The sequence below is a fragment of the Antechinus flavipes genome, chromosome 2 (genome assembly GCF_016432865.1).
Source record: "Antechinus flavipes isolate AdamAnt ecotype Samford, QLD, Australia chromosome 2, AdamAnt_v2, whole genome shotgun sequence".
NCBI classification, from domain to species: domain Eukaryota; kingdom Metazoa; phylum Chordata; class Mammalia; order Dasyuromorphia; family Dasyuridae; genus Antechinus; species Antechinus flavipes.
The window spans coordinates 536,934,782-536,951,511 of NC_067399.1; the positions used below are offsets into that span (position 1 = coordinate 536,934,782).

At 39.0% G+C, this 16,730-nt stretch overlaps 1 protein-coding gene and 1 long non-coding RNA gene across 2 annotated transcripts in view; one reads left to right on the forward strand and one right to left on the reverse strand.

Moving 5' to 3' along the window:
* Window positions 1-379: 379 nt before the first annotated feature.
* LOC127551223 (uncharacterized) lies at window positions 380-11,031 on the reverse strand. The gene is made up of 2 exons (XR_007951032.1): window positions 10,943-11,031; window positions 380-477 (listed from the first exon to the last, which is right to left on the reverse strand). It is a non-coding gene; the product is annotated as an uncharacterized LOC127551223 (long non-coding RNA).
* Window positions 8,334-16,730, forward strand: part of ANP32A (acidic nuclear phosphoprotein 32 family member A) — a 47,380-nt gene continuing 38,983 nt past the window's right edge. The window contains exon 1 of the mRNA XM_051980780.1: window positions 8,334-8,468. Within this exon, the coding sequence (XP_051836740.1) occupies window positions 8,421-8,468 (48 nt within the window). The 5' untranslated portion in view covers window positions 8,334-8,420. The remainder of the gene's footprint in view (window positions 8,469-16,730) is intronic.

Consider the following 16,730-nt stretch of genomic DNA (forward strand, 5'->3'; position numbering starts at 1 on the left):
CAAATCAGTTCCAATTGATCAGTAATGAACAGAACCAGCTACATCCAGGAACAGAACACTGGGAAATGAGTGTAGAGCACAACACAGCGTTTTACACTCTTTCTGTTGTTTGCTTGCATTATTTTTCTTCCCAGGTTATTTTTACCTTTTTTCTAAATCCATTTTTTCTTGTGTAGCAAGACAACTGTATAAATATGTATACAGATATTGTATTTAACATATACTTTAACATGTATAGGACTACCTGCCATTTAGGGAAGGGGATAGAGGGAAGGAGGGGAAAAGTTGGAACATAAGTTTTTGCAAGGGTCAATGTTGAAAAATTACCCATGCATCTGTTTTGTCAATAAAAAAGCTATTAATAAAAAAAAGAAAAAAATCTGATCAAATCTTATTTTTTATTGATGAATTTTACTTTTGCTGAAGTATTAAGTTCTTTATGAGGCAAATCCATTCATTCAAAGCATGCCTTAATATCTGTAAAGACAGAACAAAAACAAGTTGAATTCTTTTAATGGCATAACTATATGCAAACCAACCCAGAATCAAAGAACATTAGAGCTAGATATTAGAAATGGTGTAGTACAAGCTCCTTATTTTACACATTTGAAGGAACCCACTCAAATAATAATGCTGACAGGTAGAACTGGGATTAGTATCCAGATCCCAAATTGTTGTTTGAAAATGAGGAAAATTGTCATTAAAACTTGATATTATGAACTTTTCCCAGATGAGATTCTCAAATGTCATTTTATTGATCCAATATGCCATACTAAAAATCCAGGGATAGTTTGTGATTTTCCATCCTGATGGGACAGGTTAGTAACATAAATAATCCTTATAATATCAAGTCAAAATTTACCTTATATTTTGCTTTGGGGGAATTATTTTTAACTCTAAATGGGTCTATCTGAGGGGGATATAAAGTAAAAAATAAAATAGTTCTTGTCTCAAAAGGCTAACATTCTACCCAGAGAGACAATACATACAAATATGGATAAATACAAGATACATGCAACGGCATACAAGGAAACCTTAGATGATGGGAGCACTTGTAGTTAAGGAAAAAAGCAGGAAAGAGTTTCTGTGGAAGGTAGTGCTTGAGCTGAGTTTTGGGGGGAAAAACCATGGGGATTCCAAGAGGCAGAGATTAGTTCAAAAGCCTAGAGATTGGAGAGGCCAGTATATTAGACTGTAGAACACATGGAGAGAAATAATGTAAGAATACTGGAAAGATAGGAAAAGGCCAGGTTATAAATGCTTTAAATGCCAAACATGCTCATTATCTCTAGGGAGTTACTGGATTTTATTGTGAAGGGACATAGAATAGTCACATCTGAATTTTAGAACCATCTCTGTGGTGGCTCAGCATAACATAGTACTTTGCTTTTTGGGAGGTGAAACCTCCCAAATGTACAATTATTGGCCCAGAATTATGTAAAAGGTGAATAAATATTTCCTTTATGCAATTATTTCAGAAATGTTTCCTCTGAATTGTTATTGCCCTTCTAGTCTTTGGAATTAGAATTACTGATGTACCTGTGACTTTCACTTTTCTTTTACCACCAACATTTTTTTCTCTTTCAAACTGTCCTTGAAGGCAATATCCTGCCTTGAATCACTCTTCTTCCCTGTTGCATGATACTATATGTCTCAAATGTCTTTACTACTTACACCATCCTCTTTTACTTACAATATATTCTTCTGTGTGATGGATTTTAAATGTCTACAGAGCAATGGACAGAAACCCATTAATGACAATTCATTATTGTACATCATAATTATGTATCATCAAATATCTGGAAATCCCAACAGTTTCTTCTGCTTTTTACAAAAAAGTACAAAATATGACTATTTTTAAATTTTATATTTTAGGATTAACTCATATAGTTTTCAATCATATCTCTCCACTGTGAATTATATCATGTTAACTCTTACCCTCCAATTTTCATATAATTTACTCAGCTTAGTTTAATACTTTGTTGGCATATAAAATATCTTAGTTTACTCTGGACTAGAAAGAGATGAAAGAAGGGACCTTTTAAGCTAAATCAATTATATCTCTTCTCTAGGGAAGGTGTGAATGAACAGGTTAGCACAGAGGTCAAGTCTGCTTTTAGGTTGGCTCTTTGTGTTAGTCTGAGAGGTGATGTAATCTATTCCCAACAGAGTGGGGAAGGAGTTGTGCTAAGTATAAGGTCTTACAGGCAGACCTTTACAGAACCATTTCCTTAGTTTGAATTATTATGAAGACTTGAAATATCAGATATGTCTGACCAGACAAGCCAAATAGAAACTATTCTTTGGCTTGCTTACTATTAAGAATTATCCATGCTATTCACTCTCATCATTAGGATGCAGACTCATAAGTTGTCACTAAATATTTAGTATGGCATATTTGTCATGCTTGTCTTTAAAAAAATATTTTAAAAATAATTCTTATTCATCAGAAACAGCATAAATCTTTTTGCCATCAGAAGTAAATTCTTGGCCCAGGATACTGCATTCAATAAAAGGGTCAAAATTGTGATCCTTTGACACTATCATTTGAGGGCCTAATCTAATGCAGCAGCAGAGTTTACTGGTATGGTCATTTGTGACAGTTCAAATGATTACATCTCTGCCACCATGAATTACTACTAGGTTTCAAGATTTCCAGATATCCTGTTTTCAGAAGTCCTACCTTTTACAACAGATTCAACTCCATGAAAACTAGTCTAAATTAGTTGTAAGTAGAAGCTATAAAACTTTTGAATGCCCTTTTATTACTTTCAAGTATATACTGTATCAAACTGTTAACTAGGTGTTACCAAACAGAGGCACTGAAGGCCATAGTTTATTTAAGTAGGTATGTTTCTTTTGTAATTTATGCCTCTTACAATTTTGTTTAATCAATTCATTCATCTAATAAACTTTTTGTTCTGAGACTATGAAAACATTAACTTTGGCCCAGGCTGATTTATCAGGTTCAAATTTGTAATCTGAATGAAGACTTTTTGGTATGTTTTTTCAAGTTTGTTCAACTTTTTAAATTGCACCTAGGTAGCCCATAGATTCTTTTTTACAAACTTTATTCCACTATTTGTATCTAAAACATTTATCCTTGTCCTAAAACACAAACATAATTTTTTTTCTGCTTTAAAAAAATATTTCTTACGTCTCAGATTTTTCTGTTGAAAATGAAAGATAGGTTCTCATTGTTACAATTATTTACTTCATATTTTCCTTAGAAACTGTCAGAAGCTGGTTCACTAATGCTTTATTTTTAATATAATTCTCTTAAACAGCAATCCCAAATGGAGGATATAGTTTTAATTTTCTTTGAGATATTGTCTTTAAAAGTTAGAACATTTAACTTTTTATTGCTTTTTAAAATGACATGCATAGTAATATTTTCATTTAATGATTCTTACACATATCTATCAAGTAGGGGACTGAAATATTGGTACAAAACACCCTCTTTTCTTGTAAATAAATATGTTAAATAAATATATAAAATTGATAGGTAACAACCTTGGAAAAGCACAATCAAATCCTTTTTTAAGCAAAAGGCAATTTAAAAAAGTATTTCAAATACAATCTCAATGTAGTTTTTATTCAAACTCAGTTTAATTTAATGTGTTGGCTAACACTAGACTTTAATGGAATAATCTATAATCCTAAAGACAACTTCAAATACATACAAAAAGGAAAATAATCCCATTGATGCTTTGCTGTAATAACTGTCTTTGAGGTCTAGGAATCAGAACTATGTTATATAGGAGTTTCCAGTGAAGTGGACAGGTTTTAGTGTGTAATTATTTAGTCTGAAGAAAAAAAAATACTCTCCGTCTTCTAATTATTATAAGAGTATTCATGGGAGGATGCTAACTAACTTTTTCATCTTCACCTTTGCTCAGAAGAGCAAATAAGGTAGTCAAAGGATCACAGGATGATTCTCTAAAATGATCTAAATCCAATTTCCTTATTCTATAGATAAGAAATCAGAGGGCAGGTCACAACTGTTTCAGCTATTTACTGTTCAACTTATAAGTCACTTTAGCTAAGTCAATTTCTGCATCTACAAATTGGGGATAATATTATTTGTGATACCTACTAAACTGAATGGTTGGGAGAAATACGCCTTCTAATGGTAAAATGCTATAGCAATATGTGGTTATTGTTATATTGTAAGAGATTCAAGCTAGATATCAAGTACTTTTCAATAATTACCAAAACAGAGTAAGAAAACATCCTCTTTTTAAAATCCTTAACAGGATAAATACAAATACATTCCAGAATGGTCTAGGCTCAAAAGGAGTTGGGATGGGAATAGTGGCAATACAATAGAAAGAGCATTAAATTTGAAGTACGGAGATGTGTTTGTCTGTATCTGCCCACTTAACTATGAGACCTGGATTAAATAAACAATACTTTCTATTCTCAGTTTTCTTTTCTGTAAAATGGAGCCTATTACTTGGAATATCTATTTCCTAGAGTTGTTGGACAATTCTAGCGAGTTAATATAGACAAAGTATTTTGAAAACCCTAATGTACTAATTATATTATAAACTCTACTTTTCAGATTATTTCAATGTGTAGTGATTATTTATGAAATTGGAATATATTATATAATGTTTAGTAGAAAAGTGAAATATTTTCTAAACTGTCATGTAGAATCTTCTATCAAAATGGATGAAATATGCTTCTACAACATTTAAGACTCTTGTCATTTTATTGGCCCTCTTCTCCAACTCTCCCAATCTGTCCCAAGGAAGGGTTATTTTCAAATTTTCAGTTTGTTTTCACATGCATTCTGTATAGTATGTGACTTTTATCCTACTATTTCTAGTACTTACATAAAATATACAATTAATCTCTGTGTGGAGGGAGTGATTAGAGCTTATTTATACAATTATATTAGAGCTTAATTATACCTGATTGGCCAGGTAAAAATGAGTATTTTTATGACAAAAGAACAATTTTCCTCTTCTGCCAAACAGGTTACATTATATTCCTCAAGTTAAAAATAAATTTAGTTACTTGGTGGTGTGAATTTATTATCAAAACAGTTAATTATTTATAATACTAGCTCCACTCAGTATGATAATACACACACAAGATGAATGTCTTTAAAGGTTTTGTTTTTGTTGAAACAATTTTAAAATTTTAAATTATTTCTGTATCTTAAAATTATTAGTTCATCCCTGGGATTTGTAGCAAAAGATCCTTTTATTTTAAAAATGTAACTTCTATGCTATGTTACAGTTGCCATATAATTTGTTGAATCCAAGTGTTCTTGGCTAAGTTTTTCTGATATTTTGATACATTCTTAAGCACTATATCCTTAAGTAGCAACTAAATCATGAGCAAAAAGGAAGTTTTGTTTTCTCAGGGCCGTTTTCTTTTTTCTACAAAACAAATCCCACAGTACATTAAGGGGGGAAAAGATAATTTCTGATTTCCCCATAAAAATGAAGGAATTACTGGTGACTCTACATTTTCTTTTTTTTTTTCTTTTTTTTTTTTTAATTTGCTGAGGCAATTGGGGTTAAGTGACCTGCCCAGTGTCACACAGCTAGGAAGTGTTAAGTGTCTGAGACTAGATTTGAACTCAGGTCCTCCTGACTTCAAGGCTGGTGCTCTATCCACTGTACTATCTAGCTGCCCCAACTCTACATTTTCAAAGATTAGAACAAGAAGGCTGAAAGATCCCTACAAGCTGTAAAGGCCTAAGGATAGACATGTTTATACCTCTTACAAGGGGTACCTCTTACAACCTCTTGTTAAGTTCAAAGAAGCTCATCAAGCCTGGATGAAGTGTGATTATTTTCCTACCATTGCTATTTTCAAAAACAATGCCATTATAGAGAGAAGACACATCAAAAAAAAACCCCAATAATATAAAAAATTGATAATACCAATATATTTTGTTCAAAGGTTAATACGGTTGAAGTCAGTTTATAAAGATGTGAGTCTTTCCCATGAACACATACAACCCAATGACAGGAAAAAAGTTAAGCTAACACTCTGAAAAATATAGGCACATTTGAGAATCTAACATCTTCACTTTTACTCTTTATTCTGCATTTCCTTGTTAGTCAAAATTTAAATATTATTTGGTCCCTTTATGTTTTGTTTATTGCTTGGTATTTTATCAGAAATGAGAACTAACTAAGGTAAATATGTTTCTGGTACTAATACCCTGTGCCATTTTCTAGTGAAAAGCCTAAAAATCTGTAATTCATGAGTTTAATATATCTTATGGTTAGAGTTTTCTTATCATTGTATATATTCTATTTGTTTATATAAATGCACATTGTTTATTTTCTATCCTTTTTGATTCCCTCTTCCACTGGAGGAAAAAAAAATTTTTACATGTAAAAAATGAAACTGTTTTGGAAAATTATGAAAATATTTCACAGTTATTGTATATAACAGTAAGTCTGCTCCTTACCACCCCTTCCCCCAATACACATCAACATCCTTAGATCTGACAGAAAAGTTGTTTGATATTTTGTTGATGAGGAAATAGGTACACTACACAAAGATTATGTTCAAAGGGTTTGAGCAATCATTTAACTTCTCTAGGCCTCAGTTTACTGATTTGTAAAATGAAAGGGTTGGCCTAAATGATCTTGAAGGCTCCACCCAGCTTGAAATTCTACAACCTTATAGCTGGAAAGTCAGGTTAGTCTCAGGCTTTACCACTAATTTGTTGCTTGACCTTCAGCAAGTTGCAACTTCTCCTGGACCAGTTTTCTCACTGAAAAATCAGTGGGCTAGAAAAAATCATCTTTAAGGCCCATTCCTCATTCAAAAAAAAAAAAAAGTTATTCCTCTAAACTTTAAACAAAGGAAAAAGCAAGTGTCCCACAGAATCCAGCTGAACAGACAACTGTTTTTAAACTTTCACTGATGAAAGATTAAGGAAAATCAATCAGTATTCTGGGTGTTTGTAAAGCTTAAAGTCTCCAAGGTCTCCTCCTCCCCCTCAAATTAATATATAAACTTTGAAGAAGCTCTCCAAATTTGATCTCCTCTATAATCTAAATGCAACCAAATCTGGTAGTCACTGATAACAATCAAAAGATAAAGTTATGAACCAAGTCTTGGAAATGTTTATAATACTTTTCACTTTCCCTCTGGCTAAAAGGCCAGAGGGTATCTAAAGAAAACTTATTAAAATCATTGCCCCTCACTCTATTTTCCTTCCTCCTTTAGGGACAAAAAAGTCATTTTTTCAGGTCCCATTTCTTTAACCACCCTTACTGAGAGGAGGGGAGGGGAGGAAGCCTCTCTTTCCTGGAGTTCTCCCCACGGAAGCTGATCTTTCTCTGACAGCTTTAGAAGTACCGGGGGAAGGTATAGTTTGCTATCTTAAGTTCATCTAGCACCCGTAGAACACCCCGGACTAACAGGGTAATTGTTATTTATTTGGAAGAGTGGGGAAGGAAAGGGAGGACTTCACTTGGCTCGAACAACTGGGGGACGAGTGTGAGGCACGGCTGAGCCCCTCCTGGGGTGTTGGGGAGACGGTGTGCAGTGGAATTCCTTGGGGGGGGGGCGGGCAGGAAGCTGGGGGTAGGGAGGATAGAGGGATGGATGGTGGGATAAACCACAAACATCCTTCCCTTACCCGAATACCCGGTCCTCCCTCGCCACTCCGGATCTTTATGAAGCTCGCCCACTCTTCTTCCCACGCGCGGAGCGGCGCGGCTGCGGAGGGGGGTGGGGGGGAGCTCGAGAGGATGCTCTCCCGCCCTGCCCCGCCCAGCGGCGACCGCGCCGACTAGAGGGCCTGACCCCCGACTTCACGCCAAGCCTTTCTCGGGGCCTTGTCCCAGAGCCTTCGGTGGCGGCGGGACCCCCACTCCAATTATCCTTCACTATCTCTTACCCCGACATAACGCGGAATCCGCCCAACCGCACCCCCCCCCCCCACCATAACGCACCTGCGGCCCCGCCCCCGGGAATAATGCCGAAGCGGCGGCGGCTAGTCATGGCGGTTGGGCACCTCGAGGCACCGTCACCTTTTTCTCCCCCCTACTTTGCCGCCGAACGGCCGCAGCTCTTCCCAGCCGCCCCGAAATCTAAGGGGTCCGTCTTCGGCACCACAACCCGAGAGCAGTGCCCCCCTGGCCCACTCCGCCGCTCGCCTATTGGTCTTGGCTTCCGCCGCCGGCGCCTTCATTGGCCGCCGCCGGGAGGCCCTGCATCATAATGATTGGTCAGAGCCGCTGTCGCTCCGCCGAAGGGCCCCGCAGAACCCGCCTCCGCGGCGATCAGGTTAGTGTGCGCCGCGGGTGCTGGGGGCTCGAGAACCAAGCGGAGCTGGTTGAGCCTTCAAAGTCCTAAAACGCGCTGCCGTGGGTTCGGGGTTTATTGATTGAATACCGCCCAAGCGGGAGACTTCTGCAAAGAGGGAACGAGAGGTAGAAATGGAGAAACGGATTCGTTTAGAGCTGCGGAACAGGAAGCCCTCCGATGTAAGCATTTGCCAAAAATAGCTATATGTATTTTCACTTTTTTGGGGGGATAGCGGTGGTGTATTTTTTATTTTTATTTTTGGGGGGCGCGGGGGTGGGGTAGGTTAGGAAGCCTATCTGCAAATGAATTGCAAGGTTGTGGGGGTTGCAATGGCCATGCATGTTCCGGCTGCTATTGCCGCTGCCGCCGCTGCCCTTGGTGTGTGACTACCTGTGTGTGTGTATGTGTGTGTGTGTGTGTATGTGTATGTGAATGTGAGAGTGTGTGTATGTGTGTGCACACCCCATTGGGGGGCCAGAAGGCGCACGCGTTGTGGTCTGAGAGAATGAGGGAAAAAATAACACATTACGAGCCCGCTGCTCCAATGAGTCGGTGTCTGGATGAAAGATAAATGAAGGAGGACGGGTGGGGGGAGGAAGAGGGGGCTGCCTCAGAATTAACACCCCCTCCCAAAAAAAGAAAGAGAAAGAAAGGAAGGAAGAAAGGGAGAGAAAATACCCCCCCACCACCCCGTACCCCCTCCCTTCCCATGCACACAGCACACAATAAGTTTTGTGCTTCTCGAGTCGGGTTTAGTTCCCGATATATTTGGGCTAAGTACCCCCCCTAGGGAAGAGAGTGTGGGGAGAGAGGATGCACTGGAGTTAGGAATGGTTCGAGTTTAAAGTGCGTCTTCATTTCTTTGCAGTGATCAGGCGAGAGACGGGGGAGCCATATTTGTAACTTTGTAGTGTTCGTGAACGCGCCCTTTCTCTCTCTCCCCCTCCCTCCCTCCCTTTCTCTGTCTCCCTTCCTCTTTCTCCTTTTTCTCCCTCACTCTATCTCACCTTCCTTCCAGATGCTGAGGATTCTTCCTTTCCTCTACCCCCCAAAAAAATTAAAAAGGGAATTTTTTTTAAAGGGAGAAGACGTTTGAAATCACCGCGCCTCCCCCCACCTTGAAAGCGATTTCAAGTTAGTAAAAGGCAGTGTGTTCCCCTCCTCACTCCAGTCTTTTGCATACTTTGTCCCCCACAAAGGTGAAGGGCTTTTTGCCCCCTAAAACAAGTACTCCACCCCAGTTTGTTTTTTCCTCCGCGGTTAGTATTTAGGCAGCTGTTGGGCGCCTGGCTGAATAAACGAGAACAAGAAAGTTTGTCAGGACGCAAGCAGTCCATGGCTGGTGGCGGTGGTGGGTATTGGCTGTGTCCAGATTTATGCGAGCACCAGAAAACCTGTATCTCTAGGATCGGAGCTTACCTCCCTTCGCTTTTATTGATTGGGCAGCGGCGGTAGCACTGACGGAAGAAACTTAAATGGATGGGAAACGAGAGAGCATCTTGCAAAATACACACCCAAGAAAAGGGGAAGGTGAAGTGTATGCATTAATTGCCCTGATAATTCTTGCTATATCGCCTGATTTCGTTTATATTCCCCTTCTTCGTGAAGGTTGAGGTTAAAAATAAAAAGACCGGGATTGTGATAGTCTCGCCCAATTTCCCTTTCGAAGGGGCGCAGGGCGGGAAGAGACTAGGTTATCGCTGAAACCCAAGAGAACGATGGATTTTGTAGACTGGGCGCGTAGGCAACTTTGAGAGCGTTATAACCGGACTCCAGACACTCTTCCCCCCTCCCCCTCCGCCCGCCCCAGTAAAGACTAATCCTTGGGGAAGATGGAACCTTTCCACCCATTTCCTCCCTCCTCCCTTCCTCCACTTCTCCTCCCATAATTTCTCCCCTAAACCTCGGTTTGACTTTTGAAACCAAGATTTGTTTTGTGCCCATACTGTCAAAACGCAGTTGTATACACTCTGTATGTGTTTTATGGTTTGTTAGATGAGGAGGGTGCTCATCGAAAGAGAATTACTATAACTATTTTGGTAATGTTTTCATATAACATATTTGGACTTAACTGCTATAAGATTTAGGAGATGGGGGGATGCCGCGTGTAGTCTGCAGGGAGACTGGGCTGGACGCCCACTTTAACGACCCCCACCCAACCACAGATAAGACCTAGAGCTATGTTCCCTGTTGGGGGGGAGGGGCTGAGGCTAGCGTTGGGCGACCGTGTGGATCAGGTTGTGGGTTCTAAAAACATTCTTAGCCAAATGGAAGAGATTGGGGAGCGGATCGAACCCGCTCTTTAAACTTCACAAAGTCTTCTTGTCTTATGTTGAGGGGGGAGGGGAATACGACGCGCATACTAAACGATATTTCACACGCGTACTCCCTCCCCCCATACCCAACCCTTCGTATTCTTTTTTCCTCGGATCCCCGCTTCACTCCAGTGGGGAGTGGTTGGGCATTAGTGGGGAAGGAGGGGGGTAGTTTGCTTGTTGTTTGGGAAGAAAACAGGGTAATAAGAGACAAAGGGGGTTGGGAGGGAAGATGAGAGAAGTGGGTGCGTGTATTTTTGTTTTCTTTCCGAAAGGATTCGAGAGAGCGCCCCCAGCGCCCCCCAAATCTCCCCTTCCTCTAGCCCCCCATTACACACCTCCGAATCCTTTCTCAACTTTGTCCCGGGAGCTGGCAACACCGCGATGAAGCTGAAATAGGACGAGCAGCCATTTTTTCCTGGGTTTCTCCCGTCCCGCCCCCCCCTCCCCCATCGAGCTGCAAAAGAAAAACGCAGGGTTTGAAAAGAAGGCGACTGTCTCCATGAGGATTTGTGCGATATTCGGGGAGGGAGATGTGGGACAAGGGTGTGCGTATGTTTTAGGGTGGGTGGCTGAGAGTGATATTTGATAACCGTGAACCTGAACCTTTAAAATACCCAATTATTTCTCCGGGGCAGTTTTTGATCCCGAGGTGTTCAAACCGCAAGCACCCCTCTCCTTCCCCCCTCCTCTCCGCTTTGAGGTTAAGAAGAGAGGTGTACTTTATCATTATTGGGGGGAGGTGGGAGAAGGTTGCTCCGGAATTGCAGCGAAGGCTCTAGGGGCGCTTTCACTGCGCTCTGCGTGTGTGTGTAACATGACTGCCAGCGCAGAGAGCTGCCATTTTGTCACTGTGGCTGTTGTCACTGGGGAGGGGAGAAAATAAAGGTAAAATGATAAGTCTTGCGCCATCTCCGAAACCGCTCCACAGGACTAGTTTCCAAACGAACTGACTGTTAGTAGAGTGACCGATCAAGATCTTGGCTGCCTCTGCCTAGTCTTTTTTGGGGACGACGTAGGAGCTGGAGAGGTGAATGAGGAACCCATATTTCGTGGTTTCTCTGCAGGGACTTCTCCCGCTTCCTTGGAGTAGCCCGAGTCGCCCGCTATCTTTAAATGGAATATCCTGTATCTTTAAATGGAACGTTGTTGTTATCTACGCTCTTTGGAGTAGTAATATTGAAAGGGTGGAATTCTCATTGTAAACGGCCCCACCGAATCAGGATCTCCTCTTTCTCCCGCGGTCCTTTCCTTGCCCCCAGTATTTTGCCCTCTTCTATTTTTTTTACCCTGAATCTTGGAGTTAACTTTTACATTGATACTATTTTTGTTGTTGTTGTTGTTGTTGTTTTACCTGACATTATTTCACTGCATCTGGCCAAAGGTGGGGCAAACGCGATCTTTTTTCTTTCTTTCTTTTTCTTGGGATTTTTTTTTTTTTGGGGGGGGGGTGGCGTCATATACGCACAAGACTTTTGATCTCTGATGCCCGCAGCAACAGCAGCAGCAGCAGCCGCTTCCTTCGGGAGGGAACGAATTATTGATGAGTTGGGAAAACGCCTTCCTGGGCTGGGCTCTCCGGGAAGGTAGGTCGCGTTCTTTCTGTTTCTAGTAGGTTATTACAGCGCCTCCGCTGGCTGTCAGCGTTTAGTGGAAGTTCTGGAGTTCTCTCCTTCCTTCCCCCTTCTTTCTCCCCCTCCCCCCATTTTTCTTTTAAGGAGATTAAGGTTATGAATATTTTCCTTAAATTAAAAGGAAATAGAATTTTTTAAAAGTAGGCACAATATTTCTATTTACAAGTCTTTTTTATTACCACAGAATAAAATTAGTGTTGACTACTCTTGGATTGAGGCACTTTTTTAAACAGCAGCATTATTTTTGGAAGGAAGGCTTTTCTGTGAGGCTTGACTAGCCAAACGTTTTACAGGTTAAAATATCTGAATTGCAACCACCTGTTGCCAGATCCTTTTGACTGCGAGTGGATAGCCTTTCCTGTGAACATAACAAAAACTATATTGTTTTATCAACATCCATGAGGAGAGCCCTCTTTTGCAATAATAAAGGAAAACATTAATAGGCTTTAGAATATATCATACGATGATTTTATAGCAGTTTTATTTAACTAGTTATGTTTTCTCCAGGCAGATGATTATATTACTTCAGAATATTTAGAAGCTGTGGAACCCAGGATTTTTAAAAGATCCTTAGAAGCAAAGCAGACATGGAATAGTGCCATAGATAATTGGAGATTTACTCTGTAAACATATACCCACACTGATTTGTTTTAATATTGTCGTGTTGATTAGAGAAATAGATGGTATTTATTGGGGAAAGGTGATAAGAAACTGTATGTATTCTGAAGGCCTGAAACTTAGAGGAAAAAAACCTGGAAAATATTACTGATTAAACTACCTTAGGAGAAGCCTCTTTTGAATGTTTTTCAAGGAAACGAATTGGTTAAGATATTACTGTACTTCCAGTTAAGTGGCTAACTGAGCCAAATAAGGGATTTTTAGCAGTCACTTGTTTCAACCTCTATCCATTGCTTTCTCCTCTCCCCTTACAGTACAGGTGCAAGGACACTTCAAAGTAAAAACCCCGTGGGGTTTGGGGTTCAGAAAAAGGGTAAGAGTAGCTCTTGTCCAGTAATTTTTTATCACGATCTGGGCATAGCATATTTGGGGGGAAAGTATGTATTCAGGAAGCTTATTTAAAGGGCTGCGCAATGGATATATAAATAGAAAAATGAAAGAGTTCCTGCTCTCAAGGTGTATCTGTGTCCAGTTATTATGTAAATTGCCTGTATTGCACCTACTAGAACCTTAATAAATGCTTGTTGAATTGCTACTTAATCTCATAGTGGTCTTATTTGAGCATAGAGGAGGGGAAATGTATGCAGTGATTTAGCTGGTAGCAGCTATTTGGAATTTTTACTGAGTAAGCCTTCAAAATCCACTGATCAGTTATAATTGACCCCTTTTGGAGGCATTACCTAAACCACTGAAGACTGATAATCTGTGCCAATACTTAAAGAATCTGTGGAGGAGACCCCCAGTCTTTAGGCCTCAGTCAGGTCAACAAGTCAACAAGCAATTATTAAACACCTATTATTGCCAGCACTGTGTTAAATATTGGATATATCAAAAACTAAAAATGCATACAACTCCCCCTGCCCTCCCTCCCCCCAAAAAACCCAATCTCTTTAAGGAGTTCATCATCTAATGGAGGAGACAGCTTGCAAATGACTATGTACAAATGAATTATACACGGGATAAAATGGAAACAATCTCAGAAGAAAGACACTAGCATTAAAAAAGGACCAGAAAAGGCTTTTTGCAGAAGGTGAAATTTTAACTGAGCCTTGAAAAAGGAAGCCAGGAAAGCCAAGAGCTGGAGACCAGGAAGGAGAGAATTCGAATCATAGGGGATAGTCAGTGAAAATGCCTCTGTTCTTCTGAAAAATTGAGAGGATTGCACTCTGACCTTTAAAATCCCTTCAACCCCCAAAACACTAATCCTATGATTTCTATTGGTGTCATGGAGTTCTCATATTCGAGACTATATGAGGCCCTAGAAGGAGATTTGGAATGGAGAACATGGATTCAAATCCAGGCTTTGGCTCTTAATGATCTCTGTGAAGGTAAGCAAATCACTTAATTTCTTGTGCCTTACTCACTTTCCTCATCTGTAAAATGAAAGGATTAGACAACATGGATTTGGGCATGGGCAGCACAATGTGCTTTGAAGTATTAGAGCTCTTCTGGGAGGCACAGAGCAATTGTAGGAAAACATTAGACTCAAAGGACAAATAATGACTGAATTTTTAGGAAAGGGGTTCAAATAATGCCTCTAGTAATTGCTATACTTGGATGACCTTGTGTAAGTCACCCTCCTGAGGTCTCCATTTCTTCATTTATCACATGAAAGGATTGGAATACAAATGGATTCTGAAGTCTTTTCCAAATCTAGATATAAGAACTAAGTGCTTAACTACTTTATACCACATATTAACCTCCTTTCAAGTTATTTAGAATTCATGATTATAAAATAGCTTGTAGTTAGATACTTAACTTCATATTCTACTTTTGGTAACTGTAAAGCACTATACACATGGAAATTGTTATTGTTAAAAGCAGAGGCAGAGATATAAAATTATCTTAAACTACATCTGTGCATTATGCATTGACCATCATTCATGTCAGATCATTAGAATTTATAGCCAATCAGTCAGTTATCAATAGCATGATATGAATGATTAAAAACAGTATATAATCAAAACCACTTCCTTTTCCACTAAACTTTCCCCTCACTTTACTAAAGTGTTAATAAATTAACAGGTTTGACTTTTAGTTTTTTTCCCTATGTTTGGTCTCTAGTGCTGGTACTGTGAATTGGGAAAAATATTTGACCTTTAAGAAGAGAGGGAATATTACCAGCTGCTGAAAAATTAGGATCTTACACATTGAAAGGGTATCAACCACATATCAAACTCAGTTTTCTGGCCTTAGTACAAATTTCTGTAATAATTTAAGGTTTACAAAAGATTTTCCTCTCGTTTTCCAGTGAGATAAATGATACATCATTCATATTTGCCAGACAAAGGAGACTGAGGCCCAGGGAGATAGTAACTTTCCCAGAGTCAGACAATAAATATATGTAAGAAGTATGGATCTCCATGTCTTCTGACTTCGAAGATCCATGTTGTTTCTATCATACAATGCTCCTAGCTAAATCATTCTCTCAAGGCTAAGTTGCTCTTTGGAAGATGTGGAGAGCAAAGGGATGAGGCACTTATACCTATACCTATGAGTTCCTCATCATGCAGCATTCTTGATTTGGAAACAAATACACACAGATGGGCAGTTTGTTTTCCACTTAGAATCTGAAAGGATTGATTGGGGTCACTGAATGGCTAAGTTACCTGCCCATAAGTACATGCTTAACATATATCAGATGGCAAGACTTGAACCAAAGCTACCATTTACCCCACCATGTCTCTAACCTTTGGAGGCTTGAATGATATGCAGCAGTTATTATTAGAACTACTGTATAATATCCTATGCCACAGTTAGTGCTATTTCTTAAAAATTGTAACCTGAGGACAGGGATTCTTTTTTGTGTCCCGGGCCACTTTGGCAAGGTGGCAAAAAAAACTGTGGGCTTTTCCCCAGAATTAGGTTTTTAAGTGTATAAAATAAAATATATAAGATTACAAGAGAAAACCTGTTATATTGAAATACACTTAACACATTTTTTTAAAGAATTATTTTTGACACTTTCATAAGATTTTTATTTTAATTTTTTGCTCTCTTTCCCCTTATTCCTCTCCAAGATGGCAATCTATCTGATATAGATTATCCATGTGCAATTATATTAAATATATTTCCACATTAGTCATGTTGTAAGAGTCAGAAAAAAGAGGGAAAAACCACAAGAAAGAAAAAATTTTTAAAGTATAAATAGTATGCTTTAATCTGCAATCACATTCTTTTTTCCCCCCCTCTGGATATGGATAGCACTTTGCATCATAAGTCTTTTAGAATTGTCCTAGATCATTGTATTGCTGAGAAGAGCAAAATCTGTCAAAGTTGATCATTTGCATAATGTTGGCTGTTAACTGTGTACAGTGTTTTCCTGGTTCAGTTCACTTCACTTAGCATCAGTTCATGTAAGTCTTTCTAGGTTTTGCCAAAATCTTCTTGCTCATCATTTCTTATAGAACAGTAGTATTCCATTAAATTGATATACCACAATTTGTTCAGCCATTCCTCAATTGACAGGCATCCTCTTGGTTTTCAATTCTTTAGCACTACAAAAAGAGCTGCTATAAACACAAAAAGCTACTACACTCCAAGTTAAGAAGTTCAGCTTTAGAATTTTAGTCTAAATTAAATACACCAAATTGAAAATTTAAAATTGTAGAACTATTGATATACCTGATTTTCATTATTGTACAATGGGTAAAGCAATGTTATATTCCTCTAGATGAGGAATTTATAAATGATTTTAAAATTTTCAATTGAGGTGCCATCTCAGACTGTTCTTCACCCCTCTGCTTAACTTTTTTTATCTTGTCTATTTAGCTCTGGATCCAAATATATATCTAATGGTAGGCTGTTGATTTAA